This window comes from Lithobates pipiens, unplaced genomic scaffold (assembly GCF_037356315.1).
Source record: "Lithobates pipiens isolate NorthernLeopardFrog02 unplaced genomic scaffold, aLitPip1_a1.2 Scaffold_16, whole genome shotgun sequence".
In the NCBI taxonomy this organism is placed as follows: Eukaryota; Metazoa; Chordata; class Amphibia; order Anura; family Ranidae; genus Lithobates; species Lithobates pipiens.
This window is the reverse complement of record NW_027507748.1, coordinates 455,779,987-455,793,797: the sequence shown is the minus strand read 5'-3', so window position 1 is coordinate 455,793,797 and position 13,811 is coordinate 455,779,987. Positions and strand designations below refer to the sequence as shown.

At 46.4% G+C, this 13,811-nt stretch overlaps 2 protein-coding genes across 6 annotated transcripts in view; one reads left to right on the top strand and one right to left on the bottom strand.

Annotated features, from left to right (window-relative positions):
- Positions 1–7,018, bottom strand: part of DCUN1D2 (defective in cullin neddylation 1 domain containing 2) — a 52,053-nt gene extending 45,035 nt beyond the window's left edge. The window contains exon 1 of the mRNA XM_077482841.1: positions 6,866–7,018. Coding sequence (XP_077338967.1) covers positions 6,866–7,003 — 138 coding nt within the window. The 5' untranslated portion in view covers positions 7,004–7,018. The remainder of the gene's footprint in view (positions 1–6,865) is intronic.
- A 56-nt stretch (positions 7,019–7,074) lies between these two features.
- Positions 7,075–13,811, top strand: part of SLC9D1 (solute carrier family 9 member D1) — a 109,190-nt gene continuing 102,453 nt past the window's right edge. For 2 of the 5 annotated variants that reach the window (XM_077482840.1, XM_077482835.1), the window contains exon 1: positions 7,275–7,430. The gene's annotated coding sequence lies outside the window, so the exon portion shown is untranslated. Of the gene's footprint in view, positions 7,172–7,274; positions 7,431–13,811 lie in introns of those variants that run through there. The other 3 variants (XM_077482839.1, XM_077482836.1, XM_077482837.1) reach the window with 3 other exon arrangements.

The window sequence follows — 13,811 nt, the reverse complement described above, 5'->3', positions numbered from 1 at the left end:
CGAGGATGAGACGATGTCCGTGATAGGCGGAACACAGGCTGCTGGGAAATTCAGTGTTCCGCCTATCACAGGCGGAGGCGGAGGCGCGGCTTTCGAATTGTAGTATGTCCGCCGTCTGTCTGCTCGATACGCTGATCGAGCAGTCAGACGGCGATGACTCGAGTATAAGCCGAGGGGGGCACTTTCAGCCTCAAAAAAGAGGCTGAAAATCTCGGCTTATACTCGAGTATATACGGTAGTTACTTTCAGTTTTACTTTAAAGCGGGAGTCCGCCGTTTTTTTTTTTTTTTTAAAGCCAGCAGCTACAAATACTGCAGCTGCTGACTTTTAAAATAGTGACACTTACCCGCCCAGTGCGCCCACGATGTCGGCACCCGAAGCCGATCTCTCGATCGTCTCTCGGGTGCTGCCGCCGCCATCTTGGGTATGGGAATCAGGAAGTGGAGCCTTTCGGCTTAATTTCTCGGTTCCCTACTGCGCATGCGCGAGTCGCGCTGCGCAATAAGGATGGTCCCCGCTGTCTCTGGGATCCGTGTGTTTCCCAGCAGGCAGCGGGGGACTTTCGGAAAGGGGCGTAGATTCTGCAGAAAGGGGCATACCTTCTGCAGAATCTACGCCGGAAGTGGGTGCAGATACCTGTACTGTACAGGTACCTGCACCCCCCTCCCCCATGAAAGGTGGCAATTGTGGCGCCGGAGCGGGGGAGGATTCCAATGAGCAGAAGGTCCACTTTAGGGTGGACCTCCGCTTTAAGGCAGAACTAAACTCTCAAATTCTTTTGCAGTCAAGAAAAGGTGCCATTGTAGCCGCTATTTAGATCTGCAGGTACCATGTGCTCCACATATGATCAGCTATGGCACCAGGCATTTGAGTGCTTGAAAGCTGATATAAGCATACTTGCAACTAGGACAGTTATCAAGTTGTCACCACAGGCATCCTACTTAGGTCTTATGGGTCAAAATATAGCCAGCGTCTTAGCAACCAGTGCCTCATTCCTGACCCAATCAGATGCCAATTGGTTAATTCCCCAGCTGACAGGTGAGTGTAAACAAAGGGACAGGGATGGTGGATGACAATATAAGTTACATATGACAAGGGCCATACTTGGACAATGATGTCACCAAGCATCCCCCTCCCTCCGTTTATACTCACCTGTCAGCTGGGGAATCTCATGGCTGGTAGCTGAATGGGCAGAATGTTTCACTGGTTGCTAGGATGCTGCTGGCTGCACAACCGACTCTGTCCTAGCTAACAAGGGACTGAATATACACTGAGGATAGAGTGTCTACAGTATGGACATTCCACCCTTACAGTGCCTCCCCCCTCCATATGCAGATCAATGCACCAGGTACATGAATCTGTTCCCTGCACTGACAGAACTCTATGGATTACCTTATGGCCCCATTCAACATGAGCATTGTTGTGGTAGCAAAATCAGGCAGTTGAGGTGCATTTTTAACCCTGGGGCTTTGCGATATGACAAAAAAGTACAGCATGTTGCGCTCAGCAGGCAATACTCTTCACCATCAAGCCCCATAGAAAAGAATGAGGCCAAACCACAGCTGCAGCTAATGGACACCGCTGGTGACAAAGCATCTCACCCCAGACTGCAAGTCAGCAGCCTTGCCTATGTGAAGGTGCCTATGAATGCCAGGGTATGCATCTTATTACAATTCTGTATGTGTAGCTGGGTTTCATAAGCTGGTTATATGGGATCATTTTATACAGTATGTACAGATTCCAGTATTAGATAACCGACAGCTGAATCTTTAAATGTCACTTATGATATGCTGTGAAGAATCAGCAGCCAAAACTCTTAGAATTCTTTCACATTTATGACTGCTAAAGGCATGAGGACCTCATACTCTATTCATTAAAGCGGAACTAAACTCTCCAATCATTTTTAGCCAAGGAAGCTGCCATCTTGGCCTGTTTGATCTTCAACTGCCATGATGCTACACATGTGATCAGTTATGACACCAGCCATTGAATGGTTTGACAGTTTGGATGAGAGCACAACCAATGTCACAGTTATATTCACGGAACGTGCTGGAATTGCAATTGTTTTTTGAAATTGTTAAAGCAGAGCTCCACCCAAAAGCATAACTCTCGCTTATATGCGTCCTCCCCTCTCTGGTGCCACATTTGGCACCTTTCATGGGGGGGTGGAGGGAAACGGGTGGCCAGTTTTTGACAGGTCCCCTTCCTCACTACCAGAGACAGGCCATGGGCCGATCTTCCAGAAGTTCAACCCCCCCCTCCTCCGGGCCAATTCAAAAGCACAGCAAGCTTTGCGCATTCACAGTAGGGAACCCGGCTGTGAAGCCGAAAGACTTCACTACGGGGTTCTCTTACCAGAAATAGTGGCGGCAGCAGAACGAAGTCGCTACAAAGACCGTTTGGGGTTCCGACATTGCGGGCTCCATGGACAGGTAAGTGCCCTAATATTAAAAGTCAGCAGCTACAGTATTTGTAGCTGCTGACTTATTTTTTTTTTACCCAGGCTGAACCTCCTCTTTAAATTGATGGGTTTATTTCCGCTTTCAAAGAAAACATTCACTGTGAGAAATCCAGAGGCTGTCACCACTACCCTTCTTCTAGTGTCTGGCTGCATTTTGGTTTTAAAAGCCAAACTACAACCAGTTATTTTTTTTAAGTTTGCAGAGTGGCGTAGGGTTGAAACTTGTCAGTTTCTTTTTTTTATTGTTGGCTGTATATACCGTATTTTTCGGTGTATAACACACACTTTTTCCCCTGAAAATCGTGGGTGCATGTCATACGCTGACAGCGTACCAAGGAGGGGGACGAGTGCTGCCGGAAGTCACCAAGCTGTCTTCGCCTCTCACGTCAGACACACAGTCCCGCCTCCATTACCGGCATTGGACCAGTGTTCTGTCTATCTCAGGAGCTGGTCCAATGCCGATGGTGGAGGCGGAAGTGTGTATGTGACTGCCGACTGAGAGCCGAGGAAACAGAAGACGGCTCTGTGATTTCAAACGAGAGATGGGGAGCTGCATTGATGGGGGAGGTGGGCACAGAACAAGCGGCACTGAAGCTGCAGATGGGCACAGATTAGGCTGCATTGAGGCTATAGATGGGCACCAATAAAGCTGCATTGATTCTCACTGACCATTATTTTGCTTCAAAGTGGTTTATTTAAAAAAAAAAAAAGTTTTTTCCCTAAAACTTCCCTCTTTAAATTGGGGTGTGTGTTGTACGCCAATAAATACGGTACTTTTATTTCTTGATAAGATACCACTGGGACCGGACAAGTAAAAGGTTATCTCTCTAATGAGAACAAAGACAGTAACAAAAACTTTTAGAAAATAAGAGCCAAGTGAAATCATGCTTCGGTGTATCCTGTGTATCCATGCTTGTGTGTATCCTGTGTTCAGATATAGTGGGAGTAGCAGTCTTGATCTGCATTTAACACCAAGTGCAGTTTTCCCTGGGTTTGTAGTATAAGGTTTTTTTTTTTTTATTGTGTTCTGTGCAGTACTTTTCGGACCATTGCAAAAAAGGCATCTTGCTTTGTCTTTGCATTGGGGCTGCACTAAAGATAGCTGCTAGTGCTAGCATAGTCTCACAGTATCTGGTGTGAATGAGCTCTTAATTTGGCCATAGATGGATTGAAATTTGGCTTGTTCAGCAGGGACCAGCCAGGATTTCATCAGTGTGTGGCCCTACCTGCTCTAACCATTGACTTCTGTAAAATGGATACGTTGGAAAACTTTTGTCGATCAGTAGCTGCAGCCACTGATCAGTGTATTCTGACAGCGCCAAAGCCCACTGTCAGAGTATAATGTCCCTCGGGGGGGTGGGGGGACTGGATGGAGGAACCTGTTCAGTCTTTCTTTTTTCAGCTCCCTGGACTGAATGAAAAAAAACCAAGCTAACTGCTATGGCTATTGCTGTACTCCTCCGGGCCAATTCGTAAGTGCATCACGTTTTGTGCATTCGCAGTAGGTAACCCGCAGTGAAGCCGAAAGGCTCCACTACAGGGTTCCCTTACCAGAAATAGCGGCGGCAGCGGTACTACAGTCCTCAGTAAGGGGGGTTCCTAACAGTCACAACAGTAGACCATGCCTGCATTAGTGAGCATCTGTACCACCAGCTACAGTCTCCAGTAGGGTTCAACCGATATCGTTTTTTCCGTGCCGATATTTCAGCCACCTCTCAGGCCGATATTATGTGCTGATATTCTGTGCATTTAAAATTTTTACACTTTATTTTTATTTTTTTATCACGGTTAATGTTGTCACAAGGCATGTAAACATGCCTTGTGACAGTAATAGGCAGTGACAGGTACTCTTTATGGAGGGATCGGGGGTCTACAAGTCCCCAAACCCCTCCTCTGCACTTGAAGGTATTCAAAATGTCATGATCTTTTTTTTTTTTTTTAACACTTTCTGTTTTTTAAAACTGGTGTCCTTAGCATGCCAGTAATCCGGAAGTGATTTCATGACATCGCTTTCGGGTTATTAGATCCGAGACGGACAAAGCATCGTCTCTGTTTGGTTCTTTGGCCAGCCGGCAGACATGCTGGCTGGTGGCTCAGGTCTCCCGGTGGAATGGGCGAGCAGCGGGAGGGGGATGTCCCCTCCCGCTGTTTGTAGTAACAGCTGAGCTGCATCAGTTGTTATTACAAAAGAGCCGACCATCTGCGCTATAGAACGGTACCGGGGTGATGCCTGCAGCTGAAGCCATCACCACGGTACAACCACTTGAAGCAAAATCGGTAAGTTTTGCGACCGATAACGGATTGCTTCAAAAAAAAAAAAAAAAAATGAATATCGGCTGCACCAATAATCGGTCGATCCCCAATCTCCACCACATGTCAGGGTGACTAATCATTAAGACAACTGGGAGACAGGAACAGAAAGGAAGTGCCTGAACAAGAATCCTCATGGCAGGATTGCCGACTATTATTCTAACGAAAGCTTTGAACGACCCTTTCACACCTGTGCAACCTGAAAGTCACGTATCTTGAGGCAATGCCTGTGTAATTCTGAGGTCTATGGGCCTCAAGTAACACCAAAATCGGACCAAAGTAGTGCAGGAACTATTTTAAAGTTGCACAGATATGAACGGTACCCCTTGGAAATCATGGGGTACGACTTGTCATGGGACATTGCAGTCCCAAGTCGCACAAGTGTAAACACACTGATTTTTTTCGTATGCTCTTAAAAGCTAAACAGCGTTATCCTATGTGTTCATGCACACTACATTAGGCTGCTTTCACACTGGAGAGGGCGTTTACTGTAAAATGCCACTATTTTTAGTGGTGCTTTACTGTCGTTTTTGTTGAGGTTTTTGGCTGCTAGCGGGGCGCTTTTAATCCCTGATAGCACCCGAAAAGGGTTAAAACAACCCGCAAAGCGCCGCTGGCCATTCATTTCAATGGGCAGGAGCAGTTTAGGAGAGGCATACACACCACTCCAAAAGATGCTGCTTGCAGGAGTTTTTTTAAACATCCTGCCAGCGCATCGCCTCAGTGTGAAAGCACTCGGGCTCTCACACAGACTGCAGGGGAGATGTTTTTTAGGCCAAAAGTGCCGGAAAAACGCCTCAGTGTGAAAGGGGTCTTAGTGTTTTTTGAGCTTCAGCATTAAGGAACAAAAAAAATAAATCTTTTGTAAAGTTTCTTGGAGCGTTTTTCCAGCAGAAACACTCCTAAAGTTGGATTCACACCTATGCATTTTTAGGGCTTTTTGCAGATTTGCACTACAGAACTTGTTCCATAGGAAACCATGTTAAATGGACTGCAGTGCAAATCTGCAAAATGCAAAAATCACAAAAAAATGCATAGGTTTGAATCCAGCCGAAATGCTACCGATAGCGTTTTTTTCCCCCCGTTTATTTTAAGGAACTGCAAAACACTAATGCTACTACAAAAAGCTACTACCAGTGTTTTTTTTTTTTTTTAGCTTATAATAAACATTAGTGTGCATGGAGCCTAAAAGGTTATTTTGAAGTTCCATCGACTTATTACAGATTATATAATATTAAAAAGCATCAAGGGTACTTCTAGATGGTGATCAAAGCCGCTACATTACTGCAGAACTAGAAAGCCGGCCTGCACCACTTCTATATACAGTATGTCAACCAGCATTTTACTATAAATCCTATCGCCATAGTGCCTGCATAGGCAGCGGCAAGGTACAACGTCAATATTTATTACAGATGTTGATCATCTATAACCAGTAAATGCAGTAAGATACCTTTTCATTGACAACTAAAGTAGAACTGAAAGCAAATGTATCCATTTTGTATAGAGTAACAGAGGGTTAAAACCCATGTCAGCTTTTTATTTTTTTTTGCCGTCTGTGTCTCATCGGGGGAAATTTTGCTTGTCTTCCTGTTCCATAGCCAAACATCTCTTTTGGTGATAACCCGAAATTTGGGATTTGATTTTAGGCTCTGCGATAGCAGTACACAGGAGGAATAGAAAGAAAGAATCGACCGAACAGGGACACAGACAGCAATGAAAACATGACAGGGGGTGTAATCCCTGTAAAAATAAAAGTGCAGCCTTCAGTTGTGGATGAATGCATGCACTGAGTACAATGTGTGATGTGGATTTGTTTACATTGGAGGTGCTGGAGCAGTATAGAGAAGCTATGTGATGGAGATTCAGGGATGATGATCCCCCAATGGTCCCATCACAGGGGGCCCCCCACTAGTCCGAGCACAGGGGGGCCCCCTCCCCAGGTGAGTGCTCCCCGGGTGACCTTCCTCCATGATGTGTACATGCAGAGGACACAGCAGCCCCTCCCTTCCTCCCCTCTAGCCCTCACTACTCCTAACCCCCCGGTAGTAGCCTGCTGTCACACACACCACCACCTCCCTCTAACCCCCAACCTACCATTTTATCTCCACCGATCACCCAACTCCACAGCTCGGAGGTGTCAGCGCGCACGCGCAGTCCCCACACTGACAACCCGCCCCTGGCCGCAGAGGACGCCGGGAATTGGAGTCTCTTCCACCAAACATCCACACTCATGTGGCGGGCGGGTGCTGCCGTAGGAAAGGCTCCGCCCATAGCAACCAACTAAGCGTGGGTGACGACGTGCGTACCCTGCTGGTTTCCTACAAACAGCCCTGACTACATAAGTCTGGAAAGAGAGCACGGTGTCTGAGAGAATGAGACCATGCACAAGAATGAGCGAAGGTACATAGAAATCCGCCATGGAAACGTTCTAATCAAGAACATCCTCCCACGTGGTGTCAGCTCTGCGTGAGGAGATGACGTGATCAGCGCACTACAGCTCCCAGAAAGCTATGCGCGGCGTGTGGTGATGATGTATTGGGATGTGTGTTGTGGAAGTGGTGCTGATCTGGGGTGTAGTGCCGCCTGGTGACGCTGGCAGTACCTGGCGGGCAGGAGGATACATGGAAGGTGGTAAGGAGAGGAGCGGGCGGCTCTGGGGGTGAGTAGGGCGCTTCTCCTGGCTCTGTACAGCTTTACTGGAGTGTTAGTGTCTGTGGTGTGATCCTCCCCTGTACACACCCACCCAGGAAGTCATCACTACACAGACACCACCCGGGTGACAGCTCTCCCTCACCTCACCAATGTGCACACAGCCACAGGGGGCACCGCCAGCCGGCCACATACTAACAACAGACACGTATTATATGGACAGCTCTTCATTCAATGGCCATTTTCAGGGGGATTCACAAACACTGGGGCAGAGAATCTGGAGCAATTGTGCATGGCAACCAATCAGCTTCTAGCTCTTATTTTCACGGTTTAAAGTGGCTTTAAAGGCGGAAGGTTTTTCATCTTAACCGCTTGCTGCCCACCGTCAAATCACCTCTCGCTCTGCTGACGTCACCCCAGAATGCTTGCTCTCACATCGCTGCACCATGTTGTTAGGATGACCCCCGATCTTCACCATGTGATTGGCGTGTTCATAAGCAACCGGTCACATGTAAACATGTAAATGCCGGTAATTGGTGTGCATTCCCTCACACTGATGGAGCCGAACAGCGGCATCTCCTCCCAGGGGACATCTGATTACACTAAAGCGCCACCAGTGCCAGCAATCAGTGCGCAGAAGTGTCTCCTCATCAGTGCCACCTAAGAACGCCCATTAGTGCTTCCTATCAGTGCCACCTAGGAAGCACTAATGGGCATTCTTATCAGTGCTCAGAAGTGCCTCCTCATTAGTGCTTCCTATCAGTGCCCATAAGTGCAGCTTATTGGTGCCCATCAGTGCTGCCTCATCAGCACACATCAGTGAAGTTGAAAAATTACTTATTTACAAAATTGACTGACCGAAAGTAAGAAAAAATTTTTTTTCAAAATTTTTGGTCCTTTTTTTTTTTTTTTTTTTTTAGCTGGCTCAGTGACCAAAGAATCCACAAACCAGCTCCAATCGTAGTCCCTTTGCTGCATTCAATAAATCTAAGGGTAGACCTCATGGCAATCAAAGAGAAACCGGCACCGCATAGCGTAAAACAGTTTTTACTCTTTATTTAAGCACTTCAACCCCGGGAAGGATTTACCCCCTTCCTAACCAGAGCACTTTTTGTGATTTGGCACTGCGTCGATTTAACTGACAATTGCGTGGTCGTGCAATGTAGCTCCCAAACAAAATTGACGTCCTTTTTTATTTCCCCCACAAATAGAGCTTTCCTTTGGTGGTATTTGATCACCCCTGCGGGTTTTATTTTTTGTGCTGTAAACAAAAAAAATAGCGACAATTTTGAAAAAAAAAAAACGCATTATTTTTTACTTTTTGCTATAATAAATATTATCCCCCCCCAAAAAAAAAAAAATATATATATATATATATATATATATATATATATATATATATATATATATATATATAAATATATAAATTTCCCTCAGTTTAGGCCAATATGTGTTCTACATATTTTTGGTTAAAAAAAAAATAAAAAAAATCACAATAAGCGTTTATTGATTGGTTTGCGCAAAAGTTATAGCGTATACCAAATAGGGGATCGTTTTATGGCGTTTTTATTAATAATTTTTTTTTTTTTTTACTAGTAATGGCAGCTATTTATCAATTTATTTTTTATTGTGACTGCAACATTATTGCGGACACATCAGGCAATTTTGACACATTTTTGGGACCATTGGCATTAATACAGCAATCAATACTATAAAATTGCATTGATTACTGTAAAAATGTCACTGGCAGTGAAGGGGTTAACCACTAGGGGGTGGGGAGGGGTTAAGTGTGTCCTGGAGGAGTGTTTTTAACTGTCTGGGGGATGGGCTAGCAATGACATGACACTGATCGCTGCGCCCGATGATGGAGCAGACGATCCGTGTCCTGTCACTAGGCAGAACAGGGAGATGCTTTTTACATCCCCGTTCTTCAGCTCCATGACACGATCGCAGGTATTCCAGCACCAGTCAAGTCCGCGGGTTTCATAGTTTCATAGTTAGTAAGGTTGAATAAAGACACCAGTCCATCCAGTTCAACCTGAGTGAGTGTCTATAATTGCCCCTATCCCTGTACATTGAACACTCAAATCAGTCCCTACCCTCAAGGAGCCCACAATCCAAGGTCCCCATTCATATACTAGGGCCAATTTTGGACAGAAGCCAATTAACCTAACTGCATGTCTTTGGATTGTGGGAGGAAACCGGAGTACCCGGAGGAAACCCACGCAGGCACAGGGAGAACATGCAAACTCCAGGCAGGTAGTGTCGTGGTTGGGATTTGAACCAGCGACCCTTTTTGCTGCTAGGTGAGAGTGCTAACCACTACACCACTGTGCAGCGGTCAGCAAGCGGTTAAAAGCCTTAAAACAGGTACAGTTTCCAACAGGAATTTATGCAAACTCCTCTTGTACAGGCATCCGTAACACCAAATAAACCATAAAAAAGGCTCAGGTGTATAAACGTGCGTTCCACCTAGATCCCTGCACAATGCACCGTGCGTCCTAGCTTGACACGTTTCGTCATCAAAACGGACATCATCAGAAGCTGGGAATCATGGTGAGTAAGTCTTGTATACCTTCCATAAGTGTTCACTAGATCATCAGCAACATTAAAATTGAGTGCAGAGAACAAATGGCATTCTCCTATTGCATCAATTCCATGTATATTAACTAAACCCTATTACTAAAATTTAATTCAGTGTCTCCCCTGTGCTCCACTGAATGTAATGTAAAGCAATGCACATTGCACTGCATTACATTCTTTCCTGGTCTTGATGGGGGGGGGGGGGACTGTCAACGGGGACCCAGAAGTGACGTCGTAAGCGCCACTTTCAGGACCGCAACAAGAAGGGGAGTAGAGCAGCTGTGTCCGCTCTGCTTCCTCCCCTCTACCTATTGATACCCACTATGCCAATCCCGAGCCTGGCATTGGGGGAGCACACAGGGTGTGTGGAAGCATTCAGACAGCTGCGCGGCTTTGTAAATTGCTTGGGGCATGGAACTACATGTCCCAGGCTTCGAGTGATTGGAATTATGCCTCCCTACTACTGGTACCAACAGTAATTGAGCTGACAAAAGTCCAAGCACCAGGACGCAATTTCTAGTTGTCATGGAGACCTGGGTTTTGTCGAGCCCTGATATAAAATATAAAGGAACGGTATTGCCACCTCTTTAGAAATTAACACCGTGCCTGAGGATGATTCATGGAGCTAAGAGTCAGAATTGATATCCGTCTAGCGTTTGATCTTTTGTCAACTACCTGATTTCATTGTGATAACATCCTGTCTCCCAGCCCATAAGTTAACATACCAGCATCAAACACCAAGGACTGTAGCCATTTCCATTCCTCATAGTTCTCTTTGTGATATTGTTATGATGGGAGAATGGCTACTTTCACACATTGGGTTGAATTTCGATCAGAGTGTGGTTGTTCTTGTTTGACTAAACTCTGAGGGACGCTGTTTTATTTTTATTTTTTTTATTTTTTTTTCTCTGCTTGGCCAGCAGGTTTATAAAAAAAATCAAAAAAAATAAAAAATTCTTCCTTCCACACAAACAAGGTGTGGCAGACTCACCCGAGGCTGAAGTGCTGACATCAGGGCAGAGCTGTGCTAACCTCTGCCCACTGATAGCATCTTCTGGGTTCCATGGACAGGAGATTGTGAACCTCTATCCCCAGACACCAGTTGCAGAGACAGGGGATTTTATAGACTTTTTTGCTGAGGAAGAACAACCTGATGAGCCTCCAGGAGAAGAGCTGGTATCGGGGCCAAAGTTCACTGTGCTCTGCCCAGCACCAACAGCAGTAACTGTGGAGTTGCAAGGAACTTCCCCAGCTGAAGCGATGGTTACCAGACGAAGGGTTCAAGATCTCTTCCCCACGCCTGTGGCAGTTCCGAGGTCTCGGGGTGAGAAGGTGACAATCACTTCCCAGCAGCAGATACAGGGGGAGAAGGGAGAGGAGGTGTTTGTCGTCCCATCCCAACAGTTGGCCAGGGTGGAGGAAGCGATCTTTCCTCCCCAGCAAAGATCCGTGCACCTGGGAGACCGTACCAGAGACCTGTCGTCCCAGCAGCTAGATTAGGTAACAGAACAGGAAGCAGCCAGCTCCCCTCCCCAAGGGCAGCTACACAGTTTTGGAGTGGAGGAATCCAGCCTCCTGCCACAACAGTTAGCCAGAGCAGAGGATTTGGAGTCCCCAGCTGAAGTGCTGGCAACAGGGCAGAGTGCTACCAACCTCTGCCCAGCACTGGCAACAACTGTGGCGATCCATGGAGCTGTTCAATCAGCCCCTCTCTCCAGCGACAAGCTGATGTAGTGAAGCTGCTACTCCCAGCTGAATCCCTGGCCTCTGTCTACCGCCTACAGTTTCTTAGCTTCAGGGAACTGGGGCAGTGGGCTCCTCTGCCCTTCAACAGGCCAAGCCATGGAATGGTAAGTGCTGACAGCCAGACAGAGAGTCAATGACCTCTGCCCCACACCTACTGAGGTTAGCTATTCCTTGCAGCCAAGAAAGGAGATCATGCGGACAGACTGTGAATTCACTCTGCCTAACGCATGTCCACACCAGGTGAAGTTCTGGGACCTTGTTAGTCAAATTTTGATGGGGGAGAAATGTGAAAGACTTACCGGGGACAGAGGCTTTTGGAGGGGAATGAATGCTGGCCTCTTGCTTGCAGATTATGGGCATTTGGGGGAACGGTGCTCTTTGTAAGCTGTGTGCCTGGGGACCCTTGAGGTCTACTTTAGATTCAGGTCCATTTCCCCTGCAAGACACACAGACTCTAGGAACCCTGTATATGCCATATTCTCAATAGTGACTGAGAAAATATGTCTTGGATTACTTAAAAGGGGACAGTAATATTTATCCACAATATTTCCCAGGATATATGTAAAGACTATTCTGTGTTTGATTCTGAACTAAACATGTTAGTTGAGAGAGCTGATCACAATGGCCTCTAGAACTGGGTAGGAGCCGGACAGTCTACTCCTACTATAGTTTGTTGCCTACTAGGCTGAGGAGGGGGAGAGATCACTGATGGTATTGTTAAAGTGGTTGTAAACCCTTACAAACCACTTTGACCTACAGGTAAGCCTAGATTAAGGCTTACCTGTAGGTCCAAGAAATATCTCCTAAACCTATACGGTTTAGGAGATATTTACAAAAGACAGACACTGCTGTCTACGGCGCACGACAGATTGCGGCGATATGCCGCGAGTGTCGGCTCCCGTGCGCATGCGCGGGAGTGACGTCATCGCTGCTCCGGTGAATCACAGCGCCGGGGCAGTGAGACCCGGAAGTCACTCCGGGATCCATGGCAGCGGCAGACATGAAGACGGAGGACCGCTTCGGGGGCTTCATCCTCAGGTAAGTTATTTATAATGAGCTAGTATGCTATGCATACTAGCTCATTATGCCTTTGCCTTGCAGGTTGCTTTTTTTTTTTTTTTTCTTTCCAGATGGGTTTACAACCACTTTAAAGAGGAAGTAAACCCTGATGGGTTTACTTCCTCTTTCATTCCCTGCAAAGGCAAAGCATAATGGACTACTATGCATCGCATAGTAGTCCATTATGTGTCACTTACCTGACACAGGAGCCAGCAAAGTCACCGCTGTCCCCTGTAGTCCGGTCGCATCCATCTTTTCGGTGGGGTCTCGCAGCTCCGCCGGTGTCATTCGGCGGAGCCGCGATGACGTCACTCCCGCGCATGCGCACGGGAGCCGACACGCGCGGCAGCTCCGTTGTTGGAAATGCCGCGCTCAGTGCGCCTGCGCGCCGATGTCTACGGCGCATGCGCTGTAGACAGCGGTGCCTGTCTTTGGGAAAATATCTCCTAAACCGTATAGGTTTAGGAGATATTTCTTGGACCTACAGGTAAGCCTTAATCTAGGCTTACCTGTAGGTCAAAGTGGTTTGTAAGGGTTTACAACCACTTTAATTGTAATTAGCTCCTGCTATTATGAGAAGGTGCCCTGTGTTTTATATTACTGTGTGAAGCTCGGTGACAACAAGTCTGACCTGTAGTGAAATCCTGATTAATCATAACAATGCTCAGGAGGGCACGGAGGCTGCTTTAAGGGATTCGTTAATTGGCTCATGTTAATTGGGTTTCTGGTTACAGTTCTTATTGTTATTCTGCTGTATATATTTGTGTGTCATCTGAAATTAGTCCATGTTCAGCAGCTAAACAAGTATCGTCTTGTTTTGTGCTTGTAAGCAATTGGAATATCTGATATCTATATTCAGTCTGGGAGGAAGCAGTATATGACGAAAGCACTCAAGCGGAGTGTGGGACATTCCGTTACACAAGGTTTTAAGGGCAAGTGAATATTGTTTTCTAGGTAATCATGCACATGTATTAGTATTTAAGATCTCATTCAGATCCTGCAA